This window comes from Rhizoctonia solani, chromosome 3 (assembly GCF_016906535.1).
Source record: "Rhizoctonia solani chromosome 3, complete sequence".
NCBI classification, from domain to species: Eukaryota; Fungi; Basidiomycota; class Agaricomycetes; order Cantharellales; family Ceratobasidiaceae; genus Rhizoctonia; species Rhizoctonia solani.
Window position 1 is genome coordinate 2,115,616 of NC_057372.1, and position 15,919 is coordinate 2,131,534.

The following is a 15,919-nucleotide window of genomic DNA, read 5'->3' on the forward strand; positions in this document are numbered from 1 at the left end:
AAACTCTGAATTGGTTCAAAGAGGATGTCTTGACTTCTTCGGGCAGGAGATGTCCAGACACAAGTCGTAGGTGGCTGTTGGCAATACAGTGTTCAACCGACCCAATCCAGTGTTCAAAGGAGCCGACCTATTTGGAGAATCCATTGGAGTTTTCAATTAAGAATCGTATATATCTGATGTGTCAACCCTGTTCAATATATCCTGAAGAGGTATGTCTGGTGGATCGATATTATAGCCATTCATAGCCCGAGCCCAATGGTAGTAAAGACAACCATTTGGATGTAAGGATTATAGGAGCCGTGAGGGTCTCTCTTGGCCCGTTGTAACAGTCTGTCTCTTGGGAAGACCAACAAGGATGCAAACGCCCACAAATTTGAATTGGGCTAATTTACTTGTTTATTTAGACCAAGGTGGCTCAGCATGGCTGATCGACACAAGGGTTCAGCTCTGCTTCTGCTTGACCAGCTTTCGTCATAATTTACCCCATTGTATCCGCTCGACCATCCACAATCCGCCACTGTACTTATCCCTGTGCTTTCCACAAAAGTATAATTAGGTTACAAAACTTAACGAGAATTACGCATCTTGGATAGACACACAGCCTCAAGCATAACGTTAGCATGTCTCGTCGAAGCCCGGGTCCCGGGGCGAGACGACCTGAATCCGCTCCACGTACAACAAGCTCGACAACCATACGTCAAGTTCAACGACCCAAGGTCCATATACCTCCTCCATCTCCTCCTACTGGTGCTCAACCGGCTATCAACCCTTCTTCGCCTACCGCTCTGAAAGAATCACTGGACCAAAGTACGAGGATGGCCAATGCAGCTCGACCTAGGTACGGCTCCCATGGGCAAGTACCCAATGCGGCAACATATGCCATGCCCACACCAGAAATATACCAAGGAAATCGTAGTGCCGGGACATTATATCCATCTGCAGATCCATACAAACGACCAGGTCCCTCGAATCCATACCCCCAGAATGATCGACTTGCCCCTCCCCTCCTTCCTCCCGGTCCAGTATCTCGCAGCTGGAGCGCCGAACCATCCACGCTACACACAAACATGAACCCTCGTACGGCAGACGCCCGACTCCAACGCCCTCTCACCCAGTTTGAAAACGTGAGTGCTTCGTGGGGGCAGCCCAAGACGAGTCGCGGACCTGGAGAAACCACGAGCCGGAGACATGCACGGCCTTGGGAGGGGTCGGCTTTCACGGTTGGGAATCATGTGGATGTGAGCATGGATGATTTGGATAGTGGCTATGGGGGATCCACGCATGGGCATGGGGGTAGGAAGCAGTCCACGCCAGCGAGGAGGAGCGATGAAGTGGATAAGCGACAACAGCAGGAATTGATCAAAGATCGGTGGGGGATGGACTCGGAGACTTCGTTCGATACGGCATCCAATGTGAGTATTGTTCGCTAGACTTTGAATCCGTTCGGGTTTAAGCATGGTCTCTTTTGCTAGGCTGAACAAATCGGATCAGGCATGCTGGCTGATCAGGTGTTATTGGCCGAGTAAGTGGAAGTATTGCAAACTTGCTCCCGCGTGCAGCTAAAAACGATACAGGTCTGGCTTGGATAAACTTGCATTGTTTCATGCATCTGCATCACCAGAAGTTGACGAGTGGGTATATGTCGTGCCAGAAGAGGCTCGAAAAATCTTGGACAAGCACGAAATCCAACGACAGAGCAATATCTATGAACTTGTCAAGTCCGAGCGCAACTTTATTATTGGGATGCAAATCTTTTTGTATGTAAGTGAGATTTGTTTGGGTATTCGGATATGCATAATAGTGCCATAGATTTTCAGGGACGGTTTGCTCTATGCTGATCCCCCAGTCATATCCCACCGCGACAGACTGGATATATTGGTGCATGAGATATTCTTCAACGCTCAAGAAATCCTCTCGATACATCTCGAACTTCGCGACAAACTCTATGAACGACAGCGAGACCAGCACCCAATAATTCACACTGTAGCGGATATATACCTCAAATGGCTACTCGAGCACAAGGAGGCCTATACCAGATTCCAGAAGGTCCGTCCTAGTTTATGAGTCGCTCCAAACCTAATCTGATAGTGAGATTCCAGCATTTACCCAAAGCGCTTAATTACCACAAGACTGAACTTCGACAAAATGAAGCATACCGCAAATTCTTTAATGACATACCCAAAATCTTGGCTAATCTCCGTAAAGTTGGAATGGACGATTCGTATAGTCCTCGACTCGAGGATAACCAGAAACCTTCGCTTGAATTGTTGGCCCAGAAAATCAACAAGCAAGAATTTGATTCCTACCTGCATGGATTTAATACTCGATTTACGAGGCTCGAGTTACAGCTCACGACTATGGCCAAACATACCGTTGAAGACCACCCGGACGTCCACGGAGATGATGCTCCTATACCCTTGATAGTATCAACGTTGAAACAAGTACTGAGTATCGCATCATATGAGTTGCAGTGTGAGTATCTGGGGGCTTTCTGCGTTCTGTTTACTAAAGTCAGTTTTACAGCACTGCAAAAGCGTGTAGACTTTGAGAATTTTTGCAAAAAGTTGCACTTCCGAAAGGGAGAAATTATTGTAAGTAGGAATATTGTAGCTTCTACAAGATATGGCTTATATGCGCATGGAATAGGATTTAGACTGGTATGATGAGCATCGTCAGTTATTCATGGCTGGTCCTCTATCACGGCGACAGCGCAGGGATGTCGAGTGGCATGGCTGGAGTGATCTTTATGTTGGCTTACTTGATAACTATCGTAAGTCGAGTGTTTCTAATATAACTCTTTACATTAATCTTTGGTATAGTCGTAGTCACGAAAGAAGTAAACCATGGATGTCGCGAACAGTGCAATGTTGTTTCCAGAGTGAGTAATTCCTTGCTTGTGTAGGTTTTTATTTAACTCTTGTGTCAAGCCTATTCCTCTGGACTACTTGCGGATTGCTAAACCCCTCAATGGACCTCCCGAAACGCGCCGACCGGAAGGTTGCATCATTCGCGATAAGCTTTTGGGGGATACCATTCCAATGTATCCATTTACAATATTTCACGTCGCTGAACCAGAGAATCGTCGGTATACGTTCTATGCCGAATCCGAATCGAAGAGGCAACAGTGGTTGACAGCGATTCAAGAAGCCAAGCTCATCCGAGATACCTATCAGACCGAGAACAAAGTATGTAATGGGTTACGGATCTTCGTACTGTGTTCTGACTTGTATCAAGTACTTTGCTATGGGAGTCCTAAGTGGAAGGAGGTTCAACTCCAGGACCGTCCTCGTGCCTTCGGAGATTGCGGACAGAATAGAGTTTCTTGGACAAGTCAAGGCTGTAGCGCCATTTGGTGAGTTGAATGTAAGAAGGGTAGAGGATCTGACTTCCTAACATATTCGTAGCCTACGAGGGTGGTCATTACTTAGCATATAGCACGAATTTTGGCATATACCTGGGCCTTAGGCACCAACCGCAAGGTTTGAAGTTTAACGTGAGATCCCTACTTTAGCTAACCTCTTTAATAGGCATCCAGAAAGTCATGCGATTTACAGATGTAAACTGTATGGTTGCCCTCCAATCTTTCGGAAAATTAGTAGTACTTGCCAACGAGAGCCTATATGCATACCCGTTCCAAACTTTGGTTCGTGTTTGGCGTCGTGAAGCCGACATGGCAGAGCTTGGGGTTGCTGGAGAACGGATATCTAGGCATCGAGATGGCGACGTACAATTTTTCAGGGCTGGGGTATGCGAAGGGAAAATGCTTAGTGAGTCTTGTAGCAAACAAGATAGATTAGCAACTGACATATCGACGAAACCCTGTGGTTAGTTGGATACGTGACTAAATCGTTGCTACAAGTCCATTTGCACGTACTAGAAGCATTGGAAGAACCTACTAGAGCCTCGAATACCACCAATATAGGATTATTCGGTAGACTAAGGTCATCTTCGAAAGATTCTTACTCCAATATGTTCCCACAGTACGGTCAGGTAAGACACATGTCAAAGTATGGTGCTGCTCAGAACCGACTTTGGATTCTTTGTAGACTCTCAGTTTACCAAGAGACGCCACGGATCTCGCTATGCTAAACAAACGATTGGTTGTAATGTGCCAGAGTCAAGTTGTCATTGTAGATCCACGAGAGTACGTTCACTACCGCCACATGATTCCATATTCTTATTCTGTCTTCAGCCCTGCCATGAAAGCGTACCCCGTTCCAGACTTTATGGTTCATCCTAGTGTGGAATACGGTAGTGCTGAAGCCATAGCTAACCTCAAAGATCGCTGCTATCGATCCAAATCTCTCGGCATGGTCCTCTCCCGATCAAAGGAACTCATGATTGTCTATGCTGACTTTGGATGCTATGTGACCAAGTATGGTGCTCCTGCGCGACAGTCTGCCTTTGTTCGTTGGGAAACGCGTGCCACAAGTGTGGCATTCAGGTGGCCATATGCCCTCTTATTCAGTCCCAACTATATCGAAATCCGAAACGTAGAGAATGGAGGTCTTGTACAGGTTATTCAAGAGCGGGACGTCAGACTTTTATACTCGGGGCCACCATACGAAGGACCCGTTTTGGCGGCTATGAGAGGAGAAGACGATGCTCGGGGGAAGACTGACCATGTGGTCGAAATATTGGAAACCGCTCCGATTGAGCAGAACCAGACAAGTGGTGATGCGCTGTGGAGAGAATGGGATCTATGATTTTTTTGTGTATAATGTATCAAAATTCTTTCTGTATTGTTATACGGACCAAGTAACGATGTTTTCAATCAAATATTATTTGTACCATGCTGAAAGGGCGTGTCTAAAATAATAGGGCGTGGAAAGGGGATGTTGCGAGGTAGGAGAACATGGCTAAGGCCGATAGTGGGGGTGATACCAAGGTCATTCACGTTGACAGCTATTTACTAAACCAGTTGGTGTCATGAGGTATATTGACGAACGACCAGCAAAATTAACACCGACTGGTAGATGCACGTGCTTAAACCCAAGGTGTGCTTATAGCTGGACCAATGCTGGAACAGTCATATTACGGGCTACATTATCAACTCCTAAGCCCAACTCGGGGCTATGGTTATGGGAATTTAAAGGTCGTTTGTTGGTTGACATACGGGAAGGGTTCTGATATTCCTTAAAGTCAGCCGTCCATGCACTTCAATAACCACGCAAGGCTAACTTACGAAATATAGCATCCAATAGCTCTTCGCTACCTGATCGCCCACTCTTTTTATATGCAACGGGAAAGAGCTTGCAACATAATCCACAAGAACAGAGAAGTCCGAGTTATCCTGGATAATTGTGGTGTTATGAGTGCCTAGGTTGTAGAGAAGCAAATTCACTCACATCAATCCCACCTATACTAACCACCTGGAATGGTAAGTCTCCTCCGTGCTGGTCATGAGGGCAAAGACCACCTTCTACGCAGGAGTTGCATCCACAAAAACGCCATGGTAACCTACATCGACATCGATAGCAAGCTAACCCCCGAATGGTTTTGACAAGTTGCTTCATTCGATCGGTGAATCGGCCTACTGCTGGTAAAGTAGGATCCTCCGAGACATCGCCTATAGCGAGGATTAAGGATAAAAGGAAGCATGAGCGTGGTAAAGCGTTGTTAGGATCCTTCAACTTTAGTTCCAGAGCGGGTTGAGTGGGAGAGCAAGCCCAAATGACTTTGACGTCGCTGGCGAGCTCCGCTTGAGGTCTAACACGACCTGGCCGACAAAAGTCAAAAACGATGTAAACAGGATTGTGTGCAGAATTTGAGGAGCGAAATTCGACGATCCATTCGTTTAGGATCACTTCGTCAAGTGAAGTCGAATCATATAGTTCGAACTGGTCATCGTATCCTCCATGGCCGGAAAAATATAAAGCCAACAAGTCGCTCTCTTCTGCTACAGAGAACATCCTATCCAATGATTGACGAATTGTCGCTAGAGTGACGTTGTGGTCAAGAAGGGAGTTAAACCAAAAGTTTTGCTGGTGAGCAAATGCGTTTTTCAGCCATTCTATATCGTGAGAGGGCCCTGGAAGAGCCTCAAATCTGTCGCCTTGTCCTTCCCAACTCGTTCCAACTCCTAGAATATGCACCTTAGCCTGCCGCAACGAGATCAGGCCCGTTAAGCTTTTCACAAGAGAAATCGAGGGGTTTCTAATGCATGGGGCTGTATGAGCTCGTAGGTTACTCGTTGGGACATGCTGAGTTTGAGGTTTCTTATTGTTGGACACTGTGTAATCTTCCTGTACTGGACTCGGAGACTCAAAGATTTGGGATACCAATTTGGTCGCTCGTATGTCGGACCCATTGGAGCTGATTGGGTCTTTCTTTTGAGTAACGCCTGCCGGTATAATAACACTCAACATGTGGGCTCTTGCATATAGACTGTAGCTTGTAACGTGTTACTAACCAAATGACCGGCCCCGGATACCTGACTTTGGTGTGATTGTGGTTTCCAACTGCTCCATTGTAGCATCCACCCCCTCCACAGGACTCATTACAACTGCACAAAAACTCTCGCTAAGTATGATCATACAAAAGTCGGAGTAACTCACTACAATTAGCATCTCCCCCAAAAACGAATTTGGAAGGGTATAAAGGCTGAATGACAGGCCTAGATCCACTGGGCCCCCATGTGGCAACACTCGTTTGTTTCGTGGCAACTTCTTGATAGCTTGCTAGTGTCACCCAGATTTCAGTGCGATCGTGAGACAACGTGGCTTATTTACTAACCAGCATTTGTGTTCAGTACAGTCCGCCTCAGTAATGATTTTGGTTCGTTGTCCAACGTCGTAGTGACCCCCCTGAGTTGACGAGGATCCACAGTACTGGTGCGTATATTACAAGCCACTCGTGCTATTAACCCGGCAGCTGAAAAAATTATGAGCATCACAGCAAGAATTAATAGCAGGCGATTGTAACAAGCAGCTAGGGTTGGACTGTGGCTTTCAATTTTTTAAATGAGTCTTCTATCAGTGTATGTATTAGAAAGTACTCACTGTTGAGCCTCGTGAGGTATGGGTATCACATCAGGCTCCCGTACCACACATTGACTTGGTTGCTGTATGCATATCAGAGTCTTAGTTCCAGTAATCATAGCACCCTGGTGAGACGGCAATGCAGCTGAAGGTTGTGTAGAAGACATAGACTCAGTCAATCGAGAAGGAAATAGGAAGGTAGACATAACTTGACACAGTGAACCCGGTTTCTATAACGAGATGATATATATGGAGATATATATGGAGATTGCTAGATGATCAATATACCAAATTTAGCTAAATCGTCCCCAATTTTTAGTAGCCCCCCAAAAAATTTTCTTTCTGGGCCAGAGCGCCGTTCATACCAAACCTTCTGTGCAAACTTTCCGAATAGAAAACGATGCTTTCTAGCAATACAATTATGGAATGACAGAAGGTTGTGCTCCCAAATTCCGTGAAGTATGATTACGGTGCCCTGGTAGGTTAGCCGCGATGTTGTAATCGGTGCTTTATGTCTTGTCCTGCGCAAGGTACCGTTCTTCATTGTCCCAAATGTGTGAGCCGGAAGCTTCGGCTTTCCGGTGGGAATACCGGGCATAGCGTTCCGTGCGGCGTGTATATCATTAATTTGGACCAACGCATATTGCCGGCCAAGTTTTTTCTTTGGAAGTAAGGGTGATCTGAATATGTGACTCGACTTAGTTCTTTGAGGGTGGTTCTATATTTTTGACAGAAATTCGTGGTTATTATCCACAGTTGTGTATGGTTTACTAGAAGGGACGCGCCTTAATTCCTGGACTAAGGAAGGAGCTGGAGTAGCAAGTCAGGTTAGGATGAAGTAACCCAGTCGCCCAGGTACCTGGGTCGCACAAATGAAAGAAGACCTCCTGTACAACTTATTAGCAGCTGGGTCATATTGCTATTCATTCCAAGCAAGTGGCTATATGCGTTCTACCGGTCTGGAGCAATAGTAGTCGAGACGATTACTTGAGTTAGCACGAACTAGTGAAATAATAGCATTCAATTTATTCCACTCTAAACTGACCCGGGGGAACATGTATCGAATAAATAAAGTAGCCCAACCCACGTTGGAGCCCGTGAGGCACAACTATGTGTTCCCGTATCACTTAGGACCAATCAAAAGGGGTGCACCATAATAATACGCGTTCAATATATAGATAATGAGCTCAAGCATGACAAGCCCAGGATCAGTTCATGGCCCTACGTCTATTCGCCTGCTCTGACTGTGTGTACCACACTCCATGAGGCGTGAGCAATGTATTCTGCTGCTGATTCCTCTTGTGGTTACCACTCCGGCCCTAGAGTACGTCACAAGGGGGATATGTGAAGGTTTTGTACACTACTGACACTGTGGTGTGATAAGATCCTGAAAATCAGTACATCAGTAAAAGATTCCTTTTTTCAGTAGGATATGGTCTGAAAATTACAATGTTAGTATGCCTCTCTCAACATGAATCAGACTATGGAAGAATCAATACCTAAAATCAGTATGTATTGATATTGACTTCAGCTCAATTCTCACTCAAACACGCGCACTGATTTTCAGCATTATAACCTTGTACAGTGTGAGGGATGGGGTTGCATCGTTGTTGCCGTTATATTGAATTACAATTGTGTGTTCGGTATTCTCAATTGTTCTACTTGCGGCTTGTTTCCTCCAGAGCAGAAGACCCTGCGCACTCCCAGTCAAGCTGGGATGAAACACGCTAGCTACCACGAAATAGATGTGGGACACAAAAGTGGCTAGCCCACCACATGATTACACGAAGTCATGAGTGGAGACTGTCACCCTTTTCAATCTTCGATAGACTCGGGATGGAATACAATTGATCGGCTAGATACAGAATATAGAGTGGCGGTCAGATACGGATATGGTGAGTAATTATAAAGATGTCCCCTCAGGCCCGGAAGCTTTAGATGCCGAGATCTCCGCTAATGTAAATTTATGACGATCATTCGACTATGTATGTCCATGACTCAATGCAGAATAATGCAGAAATAACTTTCCCGATCTTCCCGCCATCTTCCTGCCAAGTTTCAGAGACAGCTGTGATATGCTCATCAGTGCAAGGCCTCTCATAGCATCTATCGCCTCGAAAAATCGTCGAAACGCTCCACACATAGTTACAGTTACATGTAGCTAGTTGGCCAAAGACTTAACCCTACTATTGTTTAGACCATCAATCGCCGGTTATGCAAGCACAAGAACATGTAATCAAATGATAACGATGTCACCTGTGCTACCCGTGGCCGGGCATCGCTGACCACCCTACCCTACCATGAAACTGCCACATGCAAAATGCTAAAAGCAGCAGTAGAGAGCCGCCTGAGCGAAAGCCTGAATGCCCGCGTACACTGCTCTCAGTTGTGTGGTTGTAGCTCACGATCACAGCTGCCGTCGCAATGATTTCAGGATGGCTTACCGGACCGCACATGGCCCGTAAATTCACATATCCGGTTTGCCACTGCCAAGAGATGAAATCTGCCGAGCTAATGACAAATGTTCCTTGTGCCTACCGATCGCTTTGAAGAAGCGCGAATGATGGAACATGAACTTTTATTCCGAACTTCATTCCACTCCTAATGACTAGCTTCTCATCTTAAAAAGTGCCTTGTGACGCCTGGTTGAATATCTCCAAACCCCCTTACTCCCTCTCACCATGGCTCGAAGGGTTTTGTTTGCTCTTTCCCTTGCTTCTTATACAGCAGCAACCTTTTGGCCTTTTGGTGACCAGCAGCTTTGGTTCACATCTAACACTGGGGCTTTCTCAACATTTAACTTTGACGGCAATACTCTCACGAATGTTTCTACTACTCTCGATGCGGGATATCAGCCTGGGTGGGTCGACAAGCACCCATGGCTCCATGTTCTTTATACCCCAGCTCGTGGTCAGCCAGAAGGCGGAGTAAATGCGTGGTCATATGACAAAGACGGTAAGGTCGCCAAGATTGCGTCGGGACATACCAATGGCAACTCTGCTGTTCATTGCGAGATTTCTAGAGATGGGAAGACCCTCGCTGTACCCAATATGTGAGCGTGACTTCTGTCCACCAGGACCGGCTCTTAACAACTCGTATTCTAGCAACGGTGCGAACGTAGCTATTTTTGCTGTTCGCGCCAACGGTACTTTTGCTGCCGATCCAGCAGCCACGTTTACCTTTCCATTTTATGGCGTTGGGCCCAACGCGAAGGAACAATCTGCTTCCCGCCCACATCAAGCGCGCTTTGATGGGTTCTCTCGCTTCCTCTACATCCCTAACCTCGGAACGGATCGTCTGCACGTCTTTCGACACAAAGGGGCTGGTCAAGTCGAGCAACTCGACGATGTTGTGCTCCCAGTTGGGTCCGGTCCCAGGTAAGTTCGGTGCATATATTGATACAGAAATAGGCTGAAACATATATTACAGGCACCTCACGTTCTGGCCGCCCATTGGGCCGTCACTATACATGTACCTGCTGAACCAATTATCCAACGTTATTATGGTATTCGATATCTCCACCGATTCACGCGGCGCAGTACCCAAATTGGTTCAGACTATTTCCACTCGCGGAGCTGGCCTTCCACCTTCCACTCCTACCATTGATATCAACGCTGCCGAAGTCGTTGTTACCCCGGATGGTACGATATAGCTGGTTGCTCTCATCACGTATGATTAACTAATAATCCTTGGACAATAGCTCGCTTCTTGATTGCTTCTAACCGGAATGATACCTCACGCTCTGATGATACCCTTGTATCTTTCTCTATCAACCCGTTTTCTCAATCAGAACACTTGACTTTTCAAAGCCTAGTCGGTACAGGTGAGTGGGTGTTGCCGTTGCATTGAACTATGTAAGACTGAAACGTTATTCGAAGGGGGCAAAAACCCTCGTGACCACGCGATTGATCCTACGGGCAGATATGTTGCAGTGACAAATCAGGATACTGGAATCACGGTTGTCGAACGAGACATTTGGACAGGCGAGTTCAAGGACGTTGTGACTAACTATAAGACCAAATCCCCTGTATCTGTGCTCTGGCGTCCAATTTTCTAGGCATGAATTAAACTCCGTGGACTCGCTGTAAAATAACCTACTCACTCGCATATATCGATTGTTACCTGCCGCAAATTCAATTATGTTTCAACCGAATCAAATATTACCCAAAGAGACCGAATAGCCATGGGCGCCAACTCGATTAATTATACAGTAACAGCAATATCTACGTGATACAGATGTCTACAATCCGTCCAACTTGATAATCTCATCGTCAGGGTCATATCCCCACCCCTGGATATCATATACAGCAAGTAGTCCGAAAAAGTTAATGAGAGGAAACGCGACCCACAGCATCCACTCGCGCAAGATCCCAATCCTCCACCCCGAATCCTTCCTAGCTCTCCCCTGACTCTCGGCGTGTTTCACAAAACGATTTACCCTCTTCACGCGCTTTGCCTGATATTCCCTAGCCCATAGCTCGGCGCCCAGTCCGACCTTGTTACGCACACTCCTCCCTCTCTTGGCAAGATTTGCCACTTCACGTGCGCGTTGTTCGAGTGCCGAGACCACTCGAGCGACTAGGACCGAGTCTTCGATACCCATTCCTAGTCCTTGAGCAGCATGTGGAGGCATGGCGTGTGCCGCATCACCGATTAATACGACTCGGCCGCTGGAGCTGTACCATTTATCAGGGATCGGGGCAAGTCGAAATACGGGCCAGTAGTAAATATGGTCCGTCGCTTGTATAAGGTTTGGTATAGGCGCAGGGTGCTTCCCGTACATCTGAATCAGAGAGTCTCGAACGGACTCATGGTTAGGTTCCGGTTCGTCCGCTGGAGGAGGCACGCGTGGCGTGCGTGAAGAAAACCAATGGACATGCGAACGCGAAGCAGTTGCGTATGAAATGGCGAATAAACCTTCGTGAGGTGAGATTGTGCGTATACTTTGGTGACGCGAGAGGGGATCGAGTAAGGATTGAGGGATTTTGGAAGACGGAACTACACCATAGATGGTCGTGACTCCCGAGTATACTGCACGCGGGGTTGTCTCTAGTTTATCGTTGTCCGAGTACAGTTGTCTTCGAGTGAAGGAATGAATGCCGTCTGCTCCGATGAGAAGATCGCCTTTTGTCAGTTCCCCGTCACTAAATCGGATGGACACTCCATTTTCGTCTTCTTCGATCTCCTCAGCACGTTTTCCGTAGACAATTTTCAGTCTTCCCTCTTTTTCGTATTTTTCCATGGTACGTAGTAAACCTTGTAGTAAATCAGACCTCAGGACGCGCATTCCAATCGCCCCGCGCGCATACGGGTCCCATCCGCCTCCGTACCAAAACACACCTATCTTCCCGCCATTCTGGTTCTGAAACAACACAGTCGGTGTCGCTCCCGCAAAACTCAAAGGCGAGACTCCGAGTCTTTCGAGCAGTCGATGAGCATTCGGTGAGATATTCAGTCCTCCTCCGATAGTTGTCGGTTCGGGCCTGAGTTCGTATATGGTTACGGTTGGAACGATAGTCCGTTGTAAGATGGCTAGAGCTGCCAGAGGCCCGCATATTCCGAGTCCAAGGATCATTACATGTTTGATGGGAGTGTCTAATGTATGATCTGTTGCAAGAGGTTCGACGCGGGAGTTAGTCATGATGTCAATAACCAGGTTTTAGATCCCCGAGTCCACGTAGACGTGTGGTTTTGCTTGGCTGAAAACGCGTTGCTGATGGAAATATAGGGCCGGGTATGGCGGTTAAAGATTCGCTGAGCTCGGTCTTTCTGTCATGTAATCAATCATTTATTCATATTTCGCAATGCAACCGAGTATATCGCGTAGCCAGGATGGACAATATATAATGTGGAATGCGGGGTGAACTTACACAGCAGATATCACCCTACGATCCCGAAAGCTATTAGGTTCTACTTTTCGGATTTCTTAATGTAGTGTGTATATTTATTTATAGCAGTAAATCCCGAGCAACGGAGATATCTTCTGCCTTTATAGCGTTGATAGAGTCAAGACAAAACAGTCAACGTCAGCACGTGATGTCATGTCATTTGCCACCCAAGTACCAAAAGTGGCTATATGCCTATCTTTTCCTGTGCTGACGTATCTGTTGCGTATGGCGTTCACCACCGATTGCTAACTAAAGTCCCGCTGCATTTCGGTGGAAGTATTATAGCATACACGTCTATGTGGACATAGACTTAGGGACCATTTACAAACGATTGCGGTTGTGTCAATATAGCGCGAATTGTCTATATTAGCTTTTAGAACCGTCACTGGCATCTAGCTGCAGACGGAACCAGGAACATCTGTCCCCGGGTTTCATCGTTGCCTGTAGTGAGTGGTGCGTATAACTCGGTCGCCCCAACTAAACGCTCCCTATTCGTTTTCTTTGTCCTCATTGAACTAACTGACTAGGCCCGATAGCACGGTCTACGTCAATTTGTTACCAGCTCAAGGACCAAAGCTAGCGGATTTGGCTAGCACCGAGACTGATCTTCTTTCAATACGAACATCGAGGCGAGTGATGTTCTAGTTGTGCTTGGTTGATGTGCTCGTTTTTCACATCACATAGGGCTCTTTGCATTTCAATCCCATTCTGAACTGCTTGCTTTCAATCTCATGCTCACTTGTACTTCAACCTATTATCCCTCTGCAATCGCCCGTCCAGTTTCACAAACTCACACGTTCCAGATAGTAACTAGTATATATAAGCTACACACAACAAGTCCAAAAAAGAAAAGAAAAGAAATAACCGCTACAAGTACAAAGGGAACCCGGGAACACCAAATCCGGAAACGACCTGAAACGACTCCGAGGCAAAGGAAAGAGGGGTAGGTTGTCGGTTTGGTTGTCAAGTTAGACAGCCAGGTGGGGACGAGGGGAAGTTGCGAGGGATTTATATAAAGAGGATGGGAGTAACCGCAGGGGGCGACGAGTGCCCTCGGATTCCTGGGGGCATATATTGGCAGACTATTGGCCGAGTTGGAAGGTAGGCAACCGACCCCCTCTTTCCTTGATAGCTGACCAGTGTGGGTTATAGAACTGCAAGTGACAAGAATTAGTCAGTTCCTCGTTTGGGTTATGAGTGAGTTGGATTGGAATTGATGCCGTCATCTCCATCCGTCGTGTGGTTTATAACACGCGGCAAGCCTTGTACCATGCGTATTTATACACTATCCGAGACAGTGCGGATACCTCACTCCAGCAGTCCTTCCGCCGCCGATTCGAAATAAAAGACTCGGCTCACCAAATTCATCACCCTGGCATGCAGCAATATATTCCACACCCGTCTCGTCCGGCCCCAATCCTAGACTCTTGACTCCAAACTTGAGTTGTTCCACGATATAATCCGCGATAGTCTGTGCGCCTTGAAGATCAAACCCTGGAGGAGGTTCTTTACAGTGGGTTACTATCACCCGCAAGCCCGACAGAGGACCGGCGGGAGCAGGAGCAGGGGAAGGAGAAGGAGATGAAGGTGTAGCAGAGGCAGGAGATTTGACCAGAGATCGAGTGCGAGGATATGGCAAGTCTGAAGAGGGCCTTCGTTTGAGTGGGCGACGGGTGGGTCGATCGGTTCCGCTTGGTTGTCGGACTTTAACGGAGTTGATTACTTTCTCTCCTCCAATTCGGCTAGGTTGGAGCTTTACGACCTCGTCTGCCAAAACCTTTATCTCTTTTCTCAAGCCTTCGACGGATAAATGGCCGAACAGCCGGGATTCTGGGCGTCCGGCCGGGTAGGAGCATTCGATGAGTAATGCTCGTAGACGGTTGGATGTGAACAGATGCGCGGTGTGTGACCATACTGGAAGCAACATCGGACGAGCCGGGGAGTTCACAGCGTGCGAATTCGAAGAAGAGGTACATGAAGAAGCAGAGGAAGAGCCCAAAGGCAAAGGATCAGCTTCGACATCTCCGAAAAATAAAAACTCGTGTCGTGTTCGCATGTGTCGAATGAAGAATGCGGACGAGGTGTAAGCGCATCCGTGCGATAGTGGGACAACACGAACGGACATATCGTCCAGGCCTGCTCTGATGGGTAAGTAGTCTTCGTCCTTGTCTCCTCCGTCTTTGTTGTCAGATGAAGCGAGTTTGAGTGAACGGAGGATCCCGCCTGCGGTGTTTGAAGAAGGCTCGGATTGGTCCCATCCTACTATGTGAGGCCAGCATCTCCCTGGCTTCCAGATACATCGCTCGAGGTCTTCCAAGACACTCTGGGCTCCCAAGATGTATCTCGTAGGGCCAGGCAATGAGCCGGAGGAGATGATAAGCGAGGCACAGTGGTCCAGATGGGCATGGGTTATCAAGTATGCTCGGAGATGAGTGAAGACTGTATGGGCTTTATCTACGGAGCTGGTATGGGCCTTATCGAGGAGGTTGGTTGGGCGCTTGGACTTGGATTGGTGTGGTTTAAACAGCGAGGAAAAGAGGTGTGGGTGTGTTGTCCCGAATAGCCGTTTGAGCGCCCCGTAGCCCGAGCCAGCTTCAAGACCCAGTATGCCGTCGGACCAGGCCTTGTCTCGTGGTTTGAGGAGGTATCTGTAGGGTGGTTAAGCACCAATGAGATATTGTAAAGATAATGTGCTTACGCAGAGAGATTGGTCTCGTCGTGACCTCCTCCACAGCCAACCACAACCAAGTCAAAGTGGCCTGGATGGGAGTCCATGCGTCGTTTCTTGCGTGGATGTAGTATAGACATGAATTAAGGTGAATTTAAGTACGAATTGGAGGCGAGTCAGACTGCAGACTATAGGCAGGCTCAGTTTGTGTACAGGTAGGGCAGCGCAATGCGAGTACCAGACCTAGACCAAGGAATATTCGCGAGCCAGCCGCAAGAAAGGAGTGGACTGGTGAGGACAGCCGGAAGTGACCATAGATGGGGAGGCGCCGGGCGCTTGGCAAGACCCTCGCAAGCCATACTAGTCGACCATCACCCCGCCTG

The 15,919-nt window shown here is 47.4% G+C and overlaps 4 protein-coding genes across 4 annotated transcripts; 2 read left to right on the forward strand and 2 right to left on the reverse strand.

Annotated features, from left to right (window-relative positions):
• Nucleotides 1–620: 620 nt before the first annotated feature.
• RhiXN_03091 (Rho guanine nucleotide exchange factor) lies at nt 621–4,706 on the forward strand (the record flags this gene model as incomplete). The annotated part of the gene is made up of 15 exons (XM_043322908.1): nt 621–1,412; nt 1,473–1,522; nt 1,575–1,757; nt 1,818–2,046; nt 2,100–2,472; nt 2,524–2,591; nt 2,647–2,770; nt 2,820–2,878; nt 2,928–3,185; nt 3,235–3,352; nt 3,405–3,479; nt 3,528–3,767; nt 3,830–3,990; nt 4,047–4,144; nt 4,193–4,706. 15 exons carry the CDS (start codon nt 621–623, stop codon nt 4,704–4,706), a joined length of 3,342 nt encoding a protein of 1,113 aa, XP_043178404.1.
• A 716-nt stretch (nt 4,707–5,422) lies between these two features.
• On the reverse strand, nt 5,423–7,578 carry RhiXN_03092 (ICE-like protease (caspase) p20 domain protein; the record flags this gene model as incomplete). Its single annotated transcript, XM_043322909.1, has 6 exons — nt 5,423–5,482; nt 5,538–6,343; nt 6,413–6,505; nt 6,558–6,680; nt 6,736–6,873; nt 7,515–7,578. The coding sequence occupies 6 exons, from the start codon at nt 7,576–7,578 to the stop codon at nt 5,423–5,425; spliced, it is 1,284 nt and encodes a 427-aa protein (XP_043178405.1).
• Nucleotides 7,579–9,661: 2,083 nt separating this feature from the next.
• On the forward strand, nt 9,662–11,037 carry RhiXN_03093 (lactonase, 7-bladed beta-propeller; the record flags this gene model as incomplete). The annotated part of the gene is made up of 5 exons (XM_043322910.1): nt 9,662–10,032; nt 10,085–10,357; nt 10,410–10,621; nt 10,681–10,803; nt 10,859–11,037. 5 exons carry the CDS (start codon nt 9,662–9,664, stop codon nt 11,035–11,037), a joined length of 1,158 nt encoding a protein of 385 aa, XP_043178406.1.
• Nucleotides 11,038–11,220: 183 nt separating this feature from the next.
• On the reverse strand, nt 11,221–15,676 carry RhiXN_03094 (cAMP phosphodiesterases class-II domain-containing protein; the record flags this gene model as incomplete). Its single annotated transcript, XM_043322911.1, has 3 exons — nt 11,221–12,575; nt 14,228–15,516; nt 15,567–15,676. The coding sequence occupies 3 exons, from the start codon at nt 15,674–15,676 to the stop codon at nt 11,221–11,223; spliced, it is 2,754 nt and encodes a 917-aa protein (XP_043178407.1).
• Between the last annotated feature and the right edge of the window lie 243 nt (nt 15,677–15,919).